This window comes from Grammomys surdaster, unplaced genomic scaffold (genome assembly GCF_004785775.1).
Source record: "Grammomys surdaster isolate TR1022 unplaced genomic scaffold, NIH_TR_1.0 241, whole genome shotgun sequence".
Taxonomy (NCBI): domain Eukaryota; kingdom Metazoa; phylum Chordata; class Mammalia; order Rodentia; family Muridae; genus Grammomys; species Grammomys surdaster.
Genome location: NW_021604686.1, coordinates 2,888,693 through 2,902,427, shown reverse-complemented (window position 1 = coordinate 2,902,427; position 13,735 = coordinate 2,888,693). Strand labels below are relative to the sequence as shown.

The 13,735-nt window shown below is 55.2% G+C and overlaps 1 protein-coding gene across 1 annotated transcript; it reads right to left on the bottom strand.

The window, feature by feature from the left end:
• Nucleotides 1-1,433: 1,433 nt before the first annotated feature.
• Nucleotides 1,434-12,759, bottom strand: Insyn1 (inhibitory synaptic factor 1). The gene is made up of 3 exons (XM_028774560.1): nt 12,015-12,759; nt 10,879-11,601; nt 1,434-2,243 (listed from the first exon to the last, which is right to left on the bottom strand). Exons 2-3 carry the CDS (start codon nt 11,032-11,034, stop codon nt 1,524-1,526), a joined length of 876 nt encoding a protein of 291 aa, XP_028630393.1. The 5' UTR covers nt 11,035-11,601; nt 12,015-12,759; the 3' UTR covers nt 1,434-1,523.
• Between the last annotated feature and the right edge of the window lie 976 nt (nt 12,760-13,735).

The following is a 13,735-nucleotide window of genomic DNA, read 5'->3' as shown; positions in this document are numbered from 1 at the left end:
TGGGCAGCGGGTGCTGACAGAGCACAAGGCCCTCCTGGCAGGCTGTGGTTCTGTATTAACAAATGTCCAGGGCTGATGCTCTCACCAGTTCACTGACCGTGCCTCTGCTCCAGGTCGGGGTAATGAGTCACACTGTGGCTAGCTTCTAGCCTCAAGCTGTTTGTAGGGGCAAAGCCATGAGATATTTCTGACTCAGGATGGCTTCTGACTCCGTGGAAATGGCTTCCACTCAGCCGCTCTACCCAGAAGTCACTGGATATATGGGCTGGCCCACACTGACCACAGTAGCCATGTAGTGCTATCTAGGGTGTGTACACTCATCACCTTGCTGTGTCCCTGCGACTGCTACTGAAGTGGTGAAGACTATCAGACCCATTTTACAGTAGAAAAGGTCAAGATTGGCCCCAAGGTGACATGGTTGTTATAAAGCAGGGCCCAGGCATAGCCTGTAAACTACTAGTTCTTGGGGACAGGAAAGCAGAGGCTCTGTGACCTTGGGTCAGTTACTTCACCTCTCTGAACCTCAGTCTTCTCATTTGAAAAATGGGGCAATGAGGTAATGATATATGGTATGTTCAGCACAGTGACCTGCTCAGTAAGTATGAACGGTGACTGGTGACTGCCATTTTCACCCTCAAGACATTTCGAGGCTGTGGCTGGGAAGATCAAAAGGTCAGTGAAGCTCTGTTGCTTCTGTACTCTTCCTGCGTCCTCCACTCAGGACTTAGTAAGGTGAGCTAAGGAGTTGGGTGTGAGGAGGTAGGAGCCAGTTGGAGACACTGGGTACCCTAACTCCTGCTGCCTGCCTAGAGCAGACCAGATGATCAAGTGCATCTGTGTCCTGTCCCAGCACTGTGACAGCTACTGTCACTGTTCACAGATCTTGGGTCTGCTCAAGGCCAAGATAGGAAAATTCTGAACTCCAGAGCTAAGAACGGGAACTGAAAGATCGGAGTGGACTGGGTTCTCAGATGGGACCGTAGCGACCAGTCTCCTGGCAGTGCAGCCTGTCCTGCAGCAGGACATCCTTCTCAGTGTTGGGGGCAATTCTAAGACGCAGGGGGCGATGGCTGGGTTGTCTCCTATGTAACTCTGTCTCAGGGGAGACAAGATACAGGCCTGCCCAGGAGGACAGAGGTGCTTCTGGGTCTAGCTGGAATGACACCAGCCCCGGGCTCTAAGTTCTTAGTTTCTCGGGTGAGCCCTGCCTTGGCATGCTGTTCCCTAAGCTTGCCTCCAATTGCTGGGTTCCCTGGAGGAAATGGCCTAGGTTAGTAATCACAGCCTTCCATGGTGTTAGGGGGTTGTAGTGGGCATGGTAGGGTCAGCTCCCTTCATAGAACCCTGGCATACAGAGAGGAGGGTAAATTCTGGGTATCTGATTGTTTTAGGATGAGCTTTCTGAAGGCTTTGGGGCCTGTGGGCCCGGATCCTTATGTGTTTATGAATTTTATTATGACTGTGTTTGTTTAAATATATATATATATATTTATAGCTCTATGCATCCCCCATCCCCCAAGCCCCTAGTTCTTGCCCTTAGCTTTCTGTTTGGTGGCCGTATAGGGCAGCACTGTCTGCGTGCTCTTGTCTGATACTGTCTGAGTGCTGCTGTTCCTTGTGACCCTCCGGGTCTGTTCTGGGGCCAACGTGGGGCCCAAGTGTCGGGTGGTCAACGGAGAGCGCTTGGTCTTGAAGGGGGCTGGGGAGGGCTTGAGGGGGCCTGTATGTGGCTCCACACGGGGCAGCTCTGGGGCCAGGCCTGCCTCCTCCTCCTCTACCTCCTCACCATCTCCCTCTTCATCATCACAGCATAGGGCGTGGTAGAGCACTTTGTCGCTGAACCGTACCCTCTCCCTTGTCCCTGGAGTCCGCTGGGGCACCTGGCCCTTTGCAGGGCCAGCACTGAAGGCCTCTTCACTGGAGGAGTCTGGTGTCTCCACTCGTGGTCCATTAGGGATAGGCAAACCACCATTCATGAGCTGGTAGTCAGGGCCTGCGCCTGGTCGCGGTGCCTCAGGGCCATCCACAGAGTCTGATGGGGTAGAGACGTCCAGGAAGGAACAGAACTCCCAGCTGTCTGAGAGGATATCAGCCGTCATGAAGTCCAGGTGGCCCAGGTCAAAGGGGCCTCCCACACCCGCCTTGTCACTGCTGGAGGTGCTGCTCACAGTGGCTGTGGTCCAGTCATCTGGCTCCAGTTCAAAGTCAAAGTCAGACGTTAGCTTGTCGATCTGACTCACCACCTGGCCAGGGAAGGGAGAGGAGGTGAGAGGGGCTAGGTGGGACTCAGAATTACCTAGGTGTGTGTGTGTGTGTGTGTGTGTGTGTGTGTGTGTGTGTGTAAGAGAGAGAGAGAGAGAGAGAGAGAGAGAGAGAGAGAGAGAGAGAGAGAGAGAGAGAGAGCGCTAGCTCCTGGCACGTTGACTCTGAAAGGTGCCACTTGAACTGAAGTCACACAGGTTTGTTTGTACTGTTAAGAATCCAGATTGGGGCTGAGAAGACAGCTCAGCTGGTAAGGCGCTTGCCTTACAAGCACGAGGATTTGAGTGTGACGTCTAGAACCCATCTTTAAAAGAAAAAAGCTGGGCATGGTGGTGCATGTTTATAATCCTAGCCTCGGGGAGCCTGGGGATGTGGGAACAGGAGGATCTCTGGGGCTTGCTGGCCAGCCAGCCAAGCCTACTCGGCAAGTTACAGACTACTGAGAGGCTGTCTCAAACACACACGAGGCCATCTTGGACAAGGGTGGATCACTTGTTCGGATCACCCCCTTAGTACCCCGGAGGGAGGCATACTGCCTTTCACCAGGCACCCTGGCCATCCGCACAGCTTTCTCTCCTGAGCACAGCTGCTATTTGGGGTGAGGAGAGTATAGTGATAAGGGTTTAAGCTCATTCTGATGAAGGGGGGTCCAACAAAAGAGGTCGAAGGACTCCAGCAGGCCCTGAAAATCATGTCCTGGGGACCTCCTGGCTGTTGATCACAACCCAGTAGCTGAACTTGAAGTCAGTGGAGACAAATGACAAGGGACAGTCATAAGACCCTGCCCAACATCTTGGAACCCTCACTGCCACCAGTTAATGACTCATTCCGGGATCTCTTTCCAACACTGGGGACTGGAGCCACAGGTGTGTGGCACTGGCTGAGTCACCCTCCCCTTCTCGTACCCTCTGGAACCTCCTCCCTCCTTGCTTTCCTTGTCCGTTGGTGAATGGAGATCAATCAGGCTTGTTGGAGAAAAGAATAAAGCCAGGATTCTCTGGAAGCAATAAAGAGACATCCACCCTGGCTCAGAGGTGACTGTTAAAGCCACTCAAGTGGCAGCTCATCTGTGGAGGTCATTGTACCCTCCTCTGCCTGTCCACCTCCCACCCACCCAAAAGGAAGCCCTTGGTCCCTGAGCAGGCAGCCTCTCTTGTGCAGATACACAGTCGCCTGAGAGAGGGAGGCAGATTAGGCAAAGGCCTAGGGAGATTACGGAGCATGAGGATGAAGGGAAGAGAGTCAGGCCAGGACTCAAAAAATAAAACCAGTGGAGGGAACACATGTCTGAGCCACAGAGACTCGGAGACAAAGCCATGTAGTGAGCCACCAAGAACTGCAATCCAGCTTCCAGCGTCTGGCTGGCATTATCAGCCTGGGTTCAGGGAGGCAGTTAACTAAGTAAATCCTAATCCATAACTCATTCCTGGGAACCGCTACCGTGAGATCTGTACCAGGCACGGTGAGGGGTGTGTGGGAAATGGCAAAGACACTACCAGCAGCACCTGAGCCAGTAGGGGGATGGGCTCTAGCTACATGTAACCTGACTGTCCCTACCCCTCTTCAAGTCTGTTTTTCAATCTCTAAGTGGGGTGAACTAGTTTACTTCTAAGGAAGAGTCTAGGATCCTGTCCGTAAAGCTCAGTATGAGAAGGTTTTTAGGCCTCCAGCAAACTGGAGGAATCAGGAGCCCTGGGGGATAGACTTTGGGCAAGTCACCTAAGCTGGCTGGAACTCAATGTCATTTGACATTGAGTGTCTGACCAATGTCAACAGAGCTTCACAGGGAAGACTCAGAGGAGTCCCGGGATCAAAGTGATGTCATCATATACCTCAGACCATCTCATTAGTGCCAGGCTCTGCACTCTACACCCTCAACACCCTAATGCTTTCAGGTGCTGCCTCTTTGGCCTGGTGGCGGGGTGCTGAGGCAGCCTTAGGAGCGGCTCTGCCATTCAGAGAGCCGCATGCTCAGATGGGAGTCTCTGATTAGTGAGAGCTGTCAGCAGTTGCTGCTGCCCAAGGCTGGGGGGTGCCAGGAGGAAGCTGGAGTTGAAAGGCTTGGCTGAAATCCCACAGACTCAGCTGAGATCAGGCTGACTGAGAGGCTCGGCAGGAATGAGCACTCTCGGGTCCCAGGCCTCAGGGCGAGCAGGGATGTCCCAGGTACACCCAGCAGAAGCCTAGATAAGCCCAGGAACCCAGACATGCTTCTTTCACTGAGGAAGCCCTGGCTGGCCTCCTGTTCTAGCGGCCATCCCATTGGTTCCCTTCCCTTCTGTATTAGCATCCTCCTTTGGTTCTTTATCCGGGTATGGAGGAAGGGAGAGCAGAGAGGCGGTCTTAGGTCTCATGTCTGCCCCCTCTTGGCAGTGGAACTGAAGACAGTCCATTTCCAAATAGTATCCTCTAGCTCGGACACCCCTCTCCACGCTCAGGGAGATGAATGAACATGGAAGAAATATAAACATATTTTAAACTACAGTTTTAGGACAGCCAAACCCATTAGTACCTGGACCCTGAAGCCAGAGCTGGACTCCAGCCCTGACTTCACACTACTTACGAGTAACCTAAATGAAGTTACTCGACTTTCTTCTCTCTGCCTGGGAGCTGCTGTGAGGACTTCGGCTAATGCCCCTGGGAAAGCATGCAGAACAGTGTTCAACACCAGCATCCATCATGCACCAGTGAGCATGAGTACAGAGCCAGGACCAGGAGCAGATGGGAATCGGGTTTTCACCTAAGAAATGCCACACTGATTGGCGGGTTTCAGACCCTGTGCAGAATGCCCGGATACGGTAGTGTGCCTTCCGTAGCCCGTGTGCCAGTATTGTCCATTTTGCCTGAAGTGTGTGTGTGTCCATTCAGAACACAATTACAAGAGCTCCCTGGGGCCCGTGAGGCTCGCAGGCAGATCTGACTTCCCAACTACTTAATGGACAGAAGTGAGGGTGAGAAAGGGAAGCCATGTGCCCGCAGAACCCATCTTCGGATGAGGCCATGATCAGCTCATAAACCTGCTAAACCTTCCCTGGTGCTCTGTTTCACAGGTCAACGTGGAGAGCAAGTGTGGAACGGGCCCGTGCTACCTGACTCTCTGATCTGGCTGTCTTGAAATCTGTGATTTCTCTCCGAGATTTAATAATCATTTTGCCTACATGTAATTTGGGATTGTCTTGGAGTGCAGAGAAATAATTATATACACAGAAGGAAAGAGGGGGAGAAAGAACCAGAAAAAATCTCAAAGCTGGGGCACTAGAGAGACGCTGATGGATCTACCTGCACTATTGTGCTTGCTGACAGGGAAACTGAGGCCTAGCACGTGGAAAGAGCTGAGGTAAAGCCAGGAGTGGAGTCGTGACTCCTGGGTCTGGCATCTTACAAATAAGATTAAACTGTTCCAGAGGGGCCAAGAGTGAGCACTTTGGAAGGAGGAGAGAGCTGAGGGCCAAGACAGAGCCCAGCCCGGGTCCCAAGGGTGTCTCTCGCTTCTGTCTTGGTCTTAGCCTTACCCACTTAGTCCCCCAGCCCCCCAACAATAACTTCCTGCTCGTGCTTGGTTCACGTTCTGCATTAGGGCTTTCCCCACCAGCATCAGGACCACATCACCCTTCTGCCTCTAGCCCTTCCTTCTCCAAAACCTCCCGAGCTTTCCAGTCACCACCCCCTTTCCCCTCCAGCAAGTGGCCTCCCCCTCATCTCTCTGCACATTTTCCAGAGCTGGAGCTCTAGCAGTCTCTGGGTTCACCTGGCGTGCCCTCCCTCCCACCATGCATCTTCACTTCCTGGAGGAAGCCTGCTGGTCCCCAGCTGAGGGCGATATTGGTCACAGTTACACATCTAGGTTGCTGTCTGCCTCCCTGCTAGACAGGAAGCCTAAGAAAGAACAAGCTGGGGTCTGTTTCGCCTACCATGGTGCTCCTGGCTTGGTACAGATACTGGCCCACTCTACAAACACAGCTAAAAGGAGCCCAGGAGGCATGAGTACATGCGTTCGTGTGTGTGTGAGTACATGTGTGTGCACTCCTGCTTGCCTGTGTGCAAGCACACACATGGGTGCACATCCCCTGAGGCTCAAGAACCAGTGCTGAGGGACCCAGAATCACAGACCCAGTGTCCCGCTCCTTCCCTCTTTCCCAGCTCCCTGGGCAGTCGGTTACATAACTGGGGATCCTGCATTATTTATGATCGCTGATTATTTTTTAATTCTGTGATTACATTGTTTATTATCTTCCTGGGGGGCTGTAGCATTGGGGAGATGGGGAGTGAGCTGACCGTGATTCATGGCTCTCATCCTGCAATTTGGCCTAATTGGCTAGGGAGCCTCTGTGAATCTGTCCAGAGGAAGAGAAAGCAAAGGAGGAAAAGAAAGGCATGGACAGAAATAATAAGAAAAAAGTCCACCTAAGTTTCCCTGAGCTGCGGGTACTAAGCTGACCCAGTTTGTCGCAGCCCTTTGGTCCCCAGTTTCTCCTGCTCCAGCTGCTTCCTGGTAGGCCACATTTATTTATCTCTTACTACCAAGGCCTGTGGCTTTCCCTGCCACCTTTACACAAGGCACCTGGCCGATGGACAGCTGGGGAACGGCTGCCACAGTGCCTGCTTCCTATGTCACCTCAGGCTGAGGAGGGGCTGTGCCTACCCCATTCTCCTGAGGCTCTTGGGGCACAGAGGTGACAGCGCCCCTATGGGTGATGTGGGGGTACAGGTGGCTAATAAAGAATCGCTTTGAACGCCCACCTCCCTCCACCCCCATGGAACAGGAAGAAGACAGTAGACGTTCCAGGTGAGCTCAGAATCTGGTGGGCTAAGGATGAGGACCCTTTCACCTGCCGTGGGAGCTCCGAGTCTGTGGGCAGCAGGCAGAACAGTAGGAAGGCAGAAGCATAACCAAGATATATTATTAAAGTGTGTGGGCTTCTCACTGACAGCAAGCTTTGAGTTCCACGCTCTGAGGCACTGGGTCCCTGGGATGCCCTCCCCTCCCCCACCCCGAGACCCCTGCCCTTCTCTGATCCTCTTCTCACTGGATGGAGCACACTCCCTCCTCCAGATCCCGGTATCACAGCTCCGACCACCTGCCACTCTTCCCCTAGACGTCTGCTCAGCTTGCCCCTCATCTGTACGCTGCGACGCCACTTTATAGACAACCCCTTAGCACCTCTACACTGCAACACCACTTTATAGATGACCCCTTAGCAGTCTCATCTCTGTCGGTCTCTCTCCTTTCCTCACTGGGTAGGGGGTTTACTGCCTACTGCGGGTGACCTATTAGAGGGCCCTACCAGAGCCAGGACCTGGCCCTGACCTGCCTGCTTTTGGCTAAAATGCTGATACAAGACTGTAGGAAACAGGGTAGTGCACGGAAGTGCTAGACTCATTCAGAAACAATACCTTGTGGGCGGCTGAGGCCTAGCTCTATGGGAGAGCACCTGCCTGGCATGTCTCGCTGGGCCTTAGGTTTGATACCTAACACTGCAAAGCAAAAAACGAAACGAAAAGAACATGGCTTCGTGTCTGTCCTATGTGATTTATATAAGGGAACGTAGAAATATTTGGTATCCTCCTTTTACAGATGGGCGGACAGAAGCACAGAGGAGCAAAGTAACTTCCCCAAGCTCTCTCAGCTCAGGAGGTGGAGCACTGAGGACTGAACCAGAACTCTGGCTGCCTGGCCTATGCTCTTTATCCTTTGGAATGGTCTGTCTGTAACGGAGATCCATGGTATCTGAGGCGTTTAGGGAATCTGCTGGGATCAGCCTGGCATCCTGGAGTATTTATTGGGGAACCTGGGAGAAACGAGGGCTAATTAATATCTCACTGTCATGCCACATCCCTGGACACTTCAGTTCCAGCTTTCGGAGTGCTTTTGCATTCCTTACATCCCTTAGTCTGCTACCCCTACCCAGGGAGCTGATGACAGAGCGGTGGTGGGGATTGGGAGGGTGGAAAGAGAGAACTCCAAATCCTGCTCCTGCATGCTACGCCTCCAGTGTCACCATGGTGGATATCACTGCAGCATCCCTGTGAGGGACAAGACATCAGAGGAGCAAAAGGAGGCTAGAGGGCTTAGAGCAGAGACTTTGGTGGCGTGCTCAGGAGTGTGTGTGTGTGTGTGTGTGTGTGTCTTCCAGGGCTAGTGGTGACTGGCAAGGAAGAGGAGGTACAGATAGGAGGATGGCGAGCGGAAGACAGAGGAGAAGGGCAGAACCCGCTTTTTTCTAACTCCTTTAACAAGGTTCCTGTGCAGTACCCCTGCCAACCAGGTTTGTAACGCTTGTCTCCATACTCAAGTATCTGGTCTGAGCTGGCAAGTGCTGCCCATGACAACGGGCATGATGAGGGAATAGGGAGCTTGTTCATTCTACCATGGGCCCACCATAGCCCTGATAGAGAAGCACCTCAGAGGACCTGAATGGAGTCAGACAGATCAGCTTTCTGTCCTCCTGAAGGACCTAGGGCTACATCAGAAGTTTGAAACCAGGACATGAGATCCACGGATACTCCTGTCCCCAACAACCCCCAGCCCACAGGAAGTTGGTTATGCCATCTCTCCTCCCTTTGGGTCTCCCTCTCTGCCCAGCACCATATCCCCTCTCTGGGGGACTAGGGAACTCTGAGGCTCAACCCCCACCCAGCTGGGTACCATTGGCAGCGGGCAGGCAGTGGCATACGGGGTAGACTCTGGTTTCCATAGCAACCTGCCAAAGTCTTGGGTGGAGACACATGGCCTACAGATGTGGGGGAGGGGACTCATCACTCTGTCCTGGCTCAGACCTCTGGGGTGTACAGACTATCCCCTGGAGTGCTGAGGTGAGGGGTGTGGGAATCTGTAAGTATGAAAAGGATGATGGAGGCATTTAAACCTCCATAAATTAACACTGGCACTTGGGCACCACAGCTCAGGCATGAGGCATCTCTCAGAAACTGTCAAAATGCTGAGGTTACACAGTAGCCCACCTCCTGAAACTTCAAATAGGCATTGGGAATCTTGAGTTCTAGGCTCAATTCTGTAATGGATGGGTTGTGCGGCCCTGGGCAAACCCCTCTTCCTCTCTGGGCCCCAGTGTCTTCCATAGTAAGTGGACAGGGCTTGTCTGAACTACCTGTGACATCCCTCTAAGTTCTGGATGACTTCACTGAGGGAGAAGAGGCTGGGGTCTGGAAGATGCCCCTCTGGGAGTTGTACCAAGGCTGACTGACCCCCAGGATTATAGACAATGTCAGCTCATGTTGGGGTCCCATGTCCCTGCCTGAGATTGAGATTTTGGATAGTCCCCATGGTCCTGATAAAACTGCAGAGCATCCAGAGTAAGACAGGGTAGGAGAGGACATCCTAATTCTTTGGATTCATGAGGTTGGAGGAAAGGGTGTTTAAGGCTGTGGTCTTTGGCGTCCCAATTGTATTATGGAGCCCAGAGCACAGAGGCCACCTCTCAGCCCCGTCTTTGGAGACAGGATCTCATGAAGCAGACCTTGGACCCTTAGCTGCACTGCTCCTCAGAGGCCTGACTCCAACTCACAGCTCCCTCCAAACAACCCCTCTCCCTGGGTTCAGGCCATGTTGGAAAGCTTGTCCATCTCCTCAGTTCCCTACAGCCTCCTTCCCCAAACACAGCTGGAGGGGTGAGCTTGAATCCATAACTCAGAACGATCCACTCTCCCTCTGTCTTTGCAGGGGCCCTGGTTACAAGCCATTGAAAGTTGTCTAAAGCCCACCTGGCTGGTGAAATGGGACCCAGCGGGCAAATTCAGGCCAGCGGCTCAGAATGCTGGTCATGCATTTTGGACTTGAACACAGCCCAGGGGGCAGGGTGGAAGACATGTGTACCTCATTACTCTAGCAATGTGGGAAGCAGTAATTAAACTAGGCTCTGCTTAGAAAGACAGAGAGGCTTTCTCTGTGACTTTTTTGGTCTTTGCAAAAACCACCCAGAAGCATGTCCTGGGATGGGTGGGTGAGGTATGGGGGGGGACTCAGTTCCACACACACACACACACACACACACACACACACAAAAAGGTCCATCTTTTCTTCAATGTACAGAAGGACTTCTGACCCTCAGCAGCAGCTCCCAGCTAGCTACCTTTTAACTCCAGGACAGAGAGGCTATGGCTGGTCTTAACTCTTCCCTGCCTTTGGAAATGAAGAGTTTGGAATATCTAATCCTTGAAGTAAATCTTTTTGAGCTGGGCCTCAAGCAGAGAGGACTGACTAAACAGAGTCATCCACACCCTCTTAAGAGTCCTCCCTCAGAGTCTAGGAGGTAAACAAGTAGGGTCAAGGGACAGCTTGTGTTTCAGAAGAACGTGTCCCATTAAGAATGGAGTAGGGCAGATCTAGTTCTCATTGGGCACCCTGAGTGCTAACCATAGAGACAGGCCCACTGACAGCTGCTCACACATTCTCTGCCACACCAAGGCCCCGGTACCAGCTCTGCAGACAGGAATTTTAAGCAAAACAGATTTGAGGCAAGGAAAATGAAAAGGGTGGTCCTGAGTGGAGCAGCCCATGTGCACGGAGCAGTGCACACTCAAACACAGGCAAATGCTTTCCTGCTGAGCCCAGCCAGGCAGGGTGAGGGTCTGTTTGGCCCCGGCTGGCCTCTCACTCACCTCCCTCAGCTCCTTAGCCACTTCTTTGAGTTCCCTCAGGATGCCTTCAAGTTGCCCGATAACCATCTTCATGCGCTGTCGAATCCGCTCTCTCTCGCCACCACTGTTGGGGTCGTCACTGGGCTGCCCGAGGTCCGGGGCACCCCGAATGTTCATCCTTCACCACGTGGCCGCAAGCCTGCCCATACTCGCCCCAGCGGGGCACACGCTTCGTCTGCCTCCACGGAGCCCCCCTCGGCCGGGCAGAGCTCCACATCTTAACGGCCCCCCAGCCTACCCTGGCCTTGGGCGGCCCTCACCCAGCCCCTGCAGCCTGCCACTCCACCTACTCGCCTCTGGGTGGGGGGATGGAGCACCCAGAGGGAGACAGAGTCTGACGGGGTAGGGGGTCAAGGTGAGGACACCACAGGAGGGCAAGGGGAGGGGCCTTAGGGCCCAAGAACAGCTTCCAGGACTTGAAGTGCCTATGGTGTACAGAGCTGATCTTTGCCTGAGTCTGGATGCGGAGGCAGGGGGATGATTCTGCAAGGACTAAGGGTAAGAGATGCCCTTGGGATGGGGAAGGCAGCAATCCCCTCGCAACTCCTAGGCAGTTACAAAGGCAGAGGTCTCTAGATGCAGTCGAACCAGCAGAGGGACGGTGGTCAGGGTCTTCCCGATGTGGAAGGGGCTCCAGATGTGAACAGCGCTGGAGAGGGAACTGGATTGGAGGAGGGCAGCCCCCTGCAGAAAGAGCGAGCCTGGCGTCAGCCCTCCCAGGCTGCTGCACCAGCCTGCTGCTGCTGCCTGCCTCTTCTCCCTGCCTGCACCCTCCTTCCTAGCTGGAGATTTATTTATTTATTTTGTTTGTGGGGAGGGGTGGTGGAGGCAGATGGTTTTCAGCACACCCCTCTTCAACAGGAAGAGCGGAGGAACCTCTGTTTTAGAGGCATGAGCCCTCAGCCTCCTCTGGGGCACTCTAGCCGTGGTCCCCCCTCCGCCCCCAGCCCCCAACCAAGCTTGGCCAGACTGGTTTAGCACAGGGCCTCTCCAGCTCTCTCCATCCTTCTTTCAATGCCCACAGGGTGCCCTCCTTCCCAGAGGACCCTTCCTCCCCCAGCCCCGCCTTCCCTCTGAAGCTGGACTCCCCTACTCACCGAGGGTGGGGGCAGTGGCCTTTCCTCTAAGCAGTGTCGGGGGCCGAGCCCCAAGACGAGGTTGGGGGGCCCCCAAGGCTCCCTAGGGCGGGCTTCTCTCTCTGGACCCTTCGGCTCCTGGCCTCAGGAAGGTCCTCCGAGCGGTGACCCGAGACATCTGGGCGGTGGGAGGGGGCGGGGCCTCCGCGCTCCCGGGAAGGGGGCAAAAAAAAATTTTTTTTTCCCACCACGTTCGCCAGGCTCCGGGTCGCGGGGGTCCGGCAAGCTCGAGGGCCCCGAGGCCACAGGTGACCCGAGCCGAGGTGACACCGGTCCGGTCCAGGCGACTGAGCCAAAGTCGGATGGCTGGGGAGGGCGCTGGGATCCCCTCAGCCCACGCCCGGCATTCCCCGGGCTCCACAGGGTTCGCGATTCTCTCTGTCCATTCTAGATCGGCAGGTCTTAGCCCCTCCCGGGTCTGTCCTGCCTCTGCCTTGCTCTGCCCTTCCCGAGCTGGCACTGCTAGGCGTCCGGGATGCACTCAGCCGGGACCCAGAATGTCCGTGCTCCGGCCCGGGCGGCCGCAGAAACCGCTCAGTCCAGCCCGGCAGTCGGTTCCATTAACGGTGGGGAAAGTCCGGATGCCTCCGAGTCTCGGGGGAGGGGCAGCGGCCGTGGCCAGGGGGAGCCGGTGTCGAGCACGGCGGAGATGAGCGCACGAGGTCGGGGGCCCCTCAGCACGGCGGGGCTGAGCAGAGGAAGCAAAGGAAAGCAGAAGGGGGCGAGCGAGACGCCAGGCAGGCGATGGAGGAGGCGCGCCGGGCCCGGCCAGGAACACGGGGCGCGCAGCCTCCGCTCGGCTCCACCGCCTCCGGCGCGCTCGCTCACGGCTCTGCGCCTCGCGGCCCGGGGCGCCGGGTGGCTGCCGATGGGGGCAAGCGAGGCACCGGGGCTGCTCGGGCCTCTCTCCCCGGCTGCTTCGCCTTCGCCCTGCCCTGCTCTGCCCTGCCCGCCCGGCTCCGCGGGCCTGGCTCGCTTACCCCGAGCGCCGCCGCGCCCCGCCGGACTGGCCGCCCGGCCGGGCGCAGGCTCCCTCAAAGGCCGCCGGGCTCGCGCGGCTCCGCTCGCCTCGGCGCTGGCAGGGAAGGGGCCGGCCCCGCGCGCCGGGAGGGAGCTTTTAAAGCGACACACACGCCTCCCAGCGCCCGGAGCCGAGCGCGCGAGCCGGGGGGTCTCGCCACCCTAGGGAGCGGGTTGGACTGGGCGCCAGCGGGGCTGGAGGAGAACTAGCCAGGCCACTGCCCGCTGCCCGGGGCGCACAGAGGCCCGGACTTGACTCCAAGTTCCTTCATCTCCTTTTATACAATCCGTTGACCCTCCTCCCCTCACTGTGGTGTGCACCGGGGTTCCCCTTCTGACTGTTACCCTCCTCTGCCATCACACCTCAAACTTCCCCAAATCTCGTGTCAGTTCAGTAAATAGAAACCAGTCAGCCCTTACTGAACGCCTATTGTGTGCTACGCTATGGCTGAGAGGGAGGGTTTGGTGGGTACTGTGCTGTTTGTCGGAAGGTTCTGGTCCCCTAGTTCTTCATCCAAGTTTTCAACTTGTTTTCTCTCCCTTTTTCTTTCTTTCTTCTCTTTCTTTCTTTCTTTCTTTCTTTCTTTCTTTCTTTCTTTCTTTCTTTCTTTCCTCTCTTCTCTTCCTCTCTCTCTCTCTCTCTCTCTCTCTCTCTCTCTCTC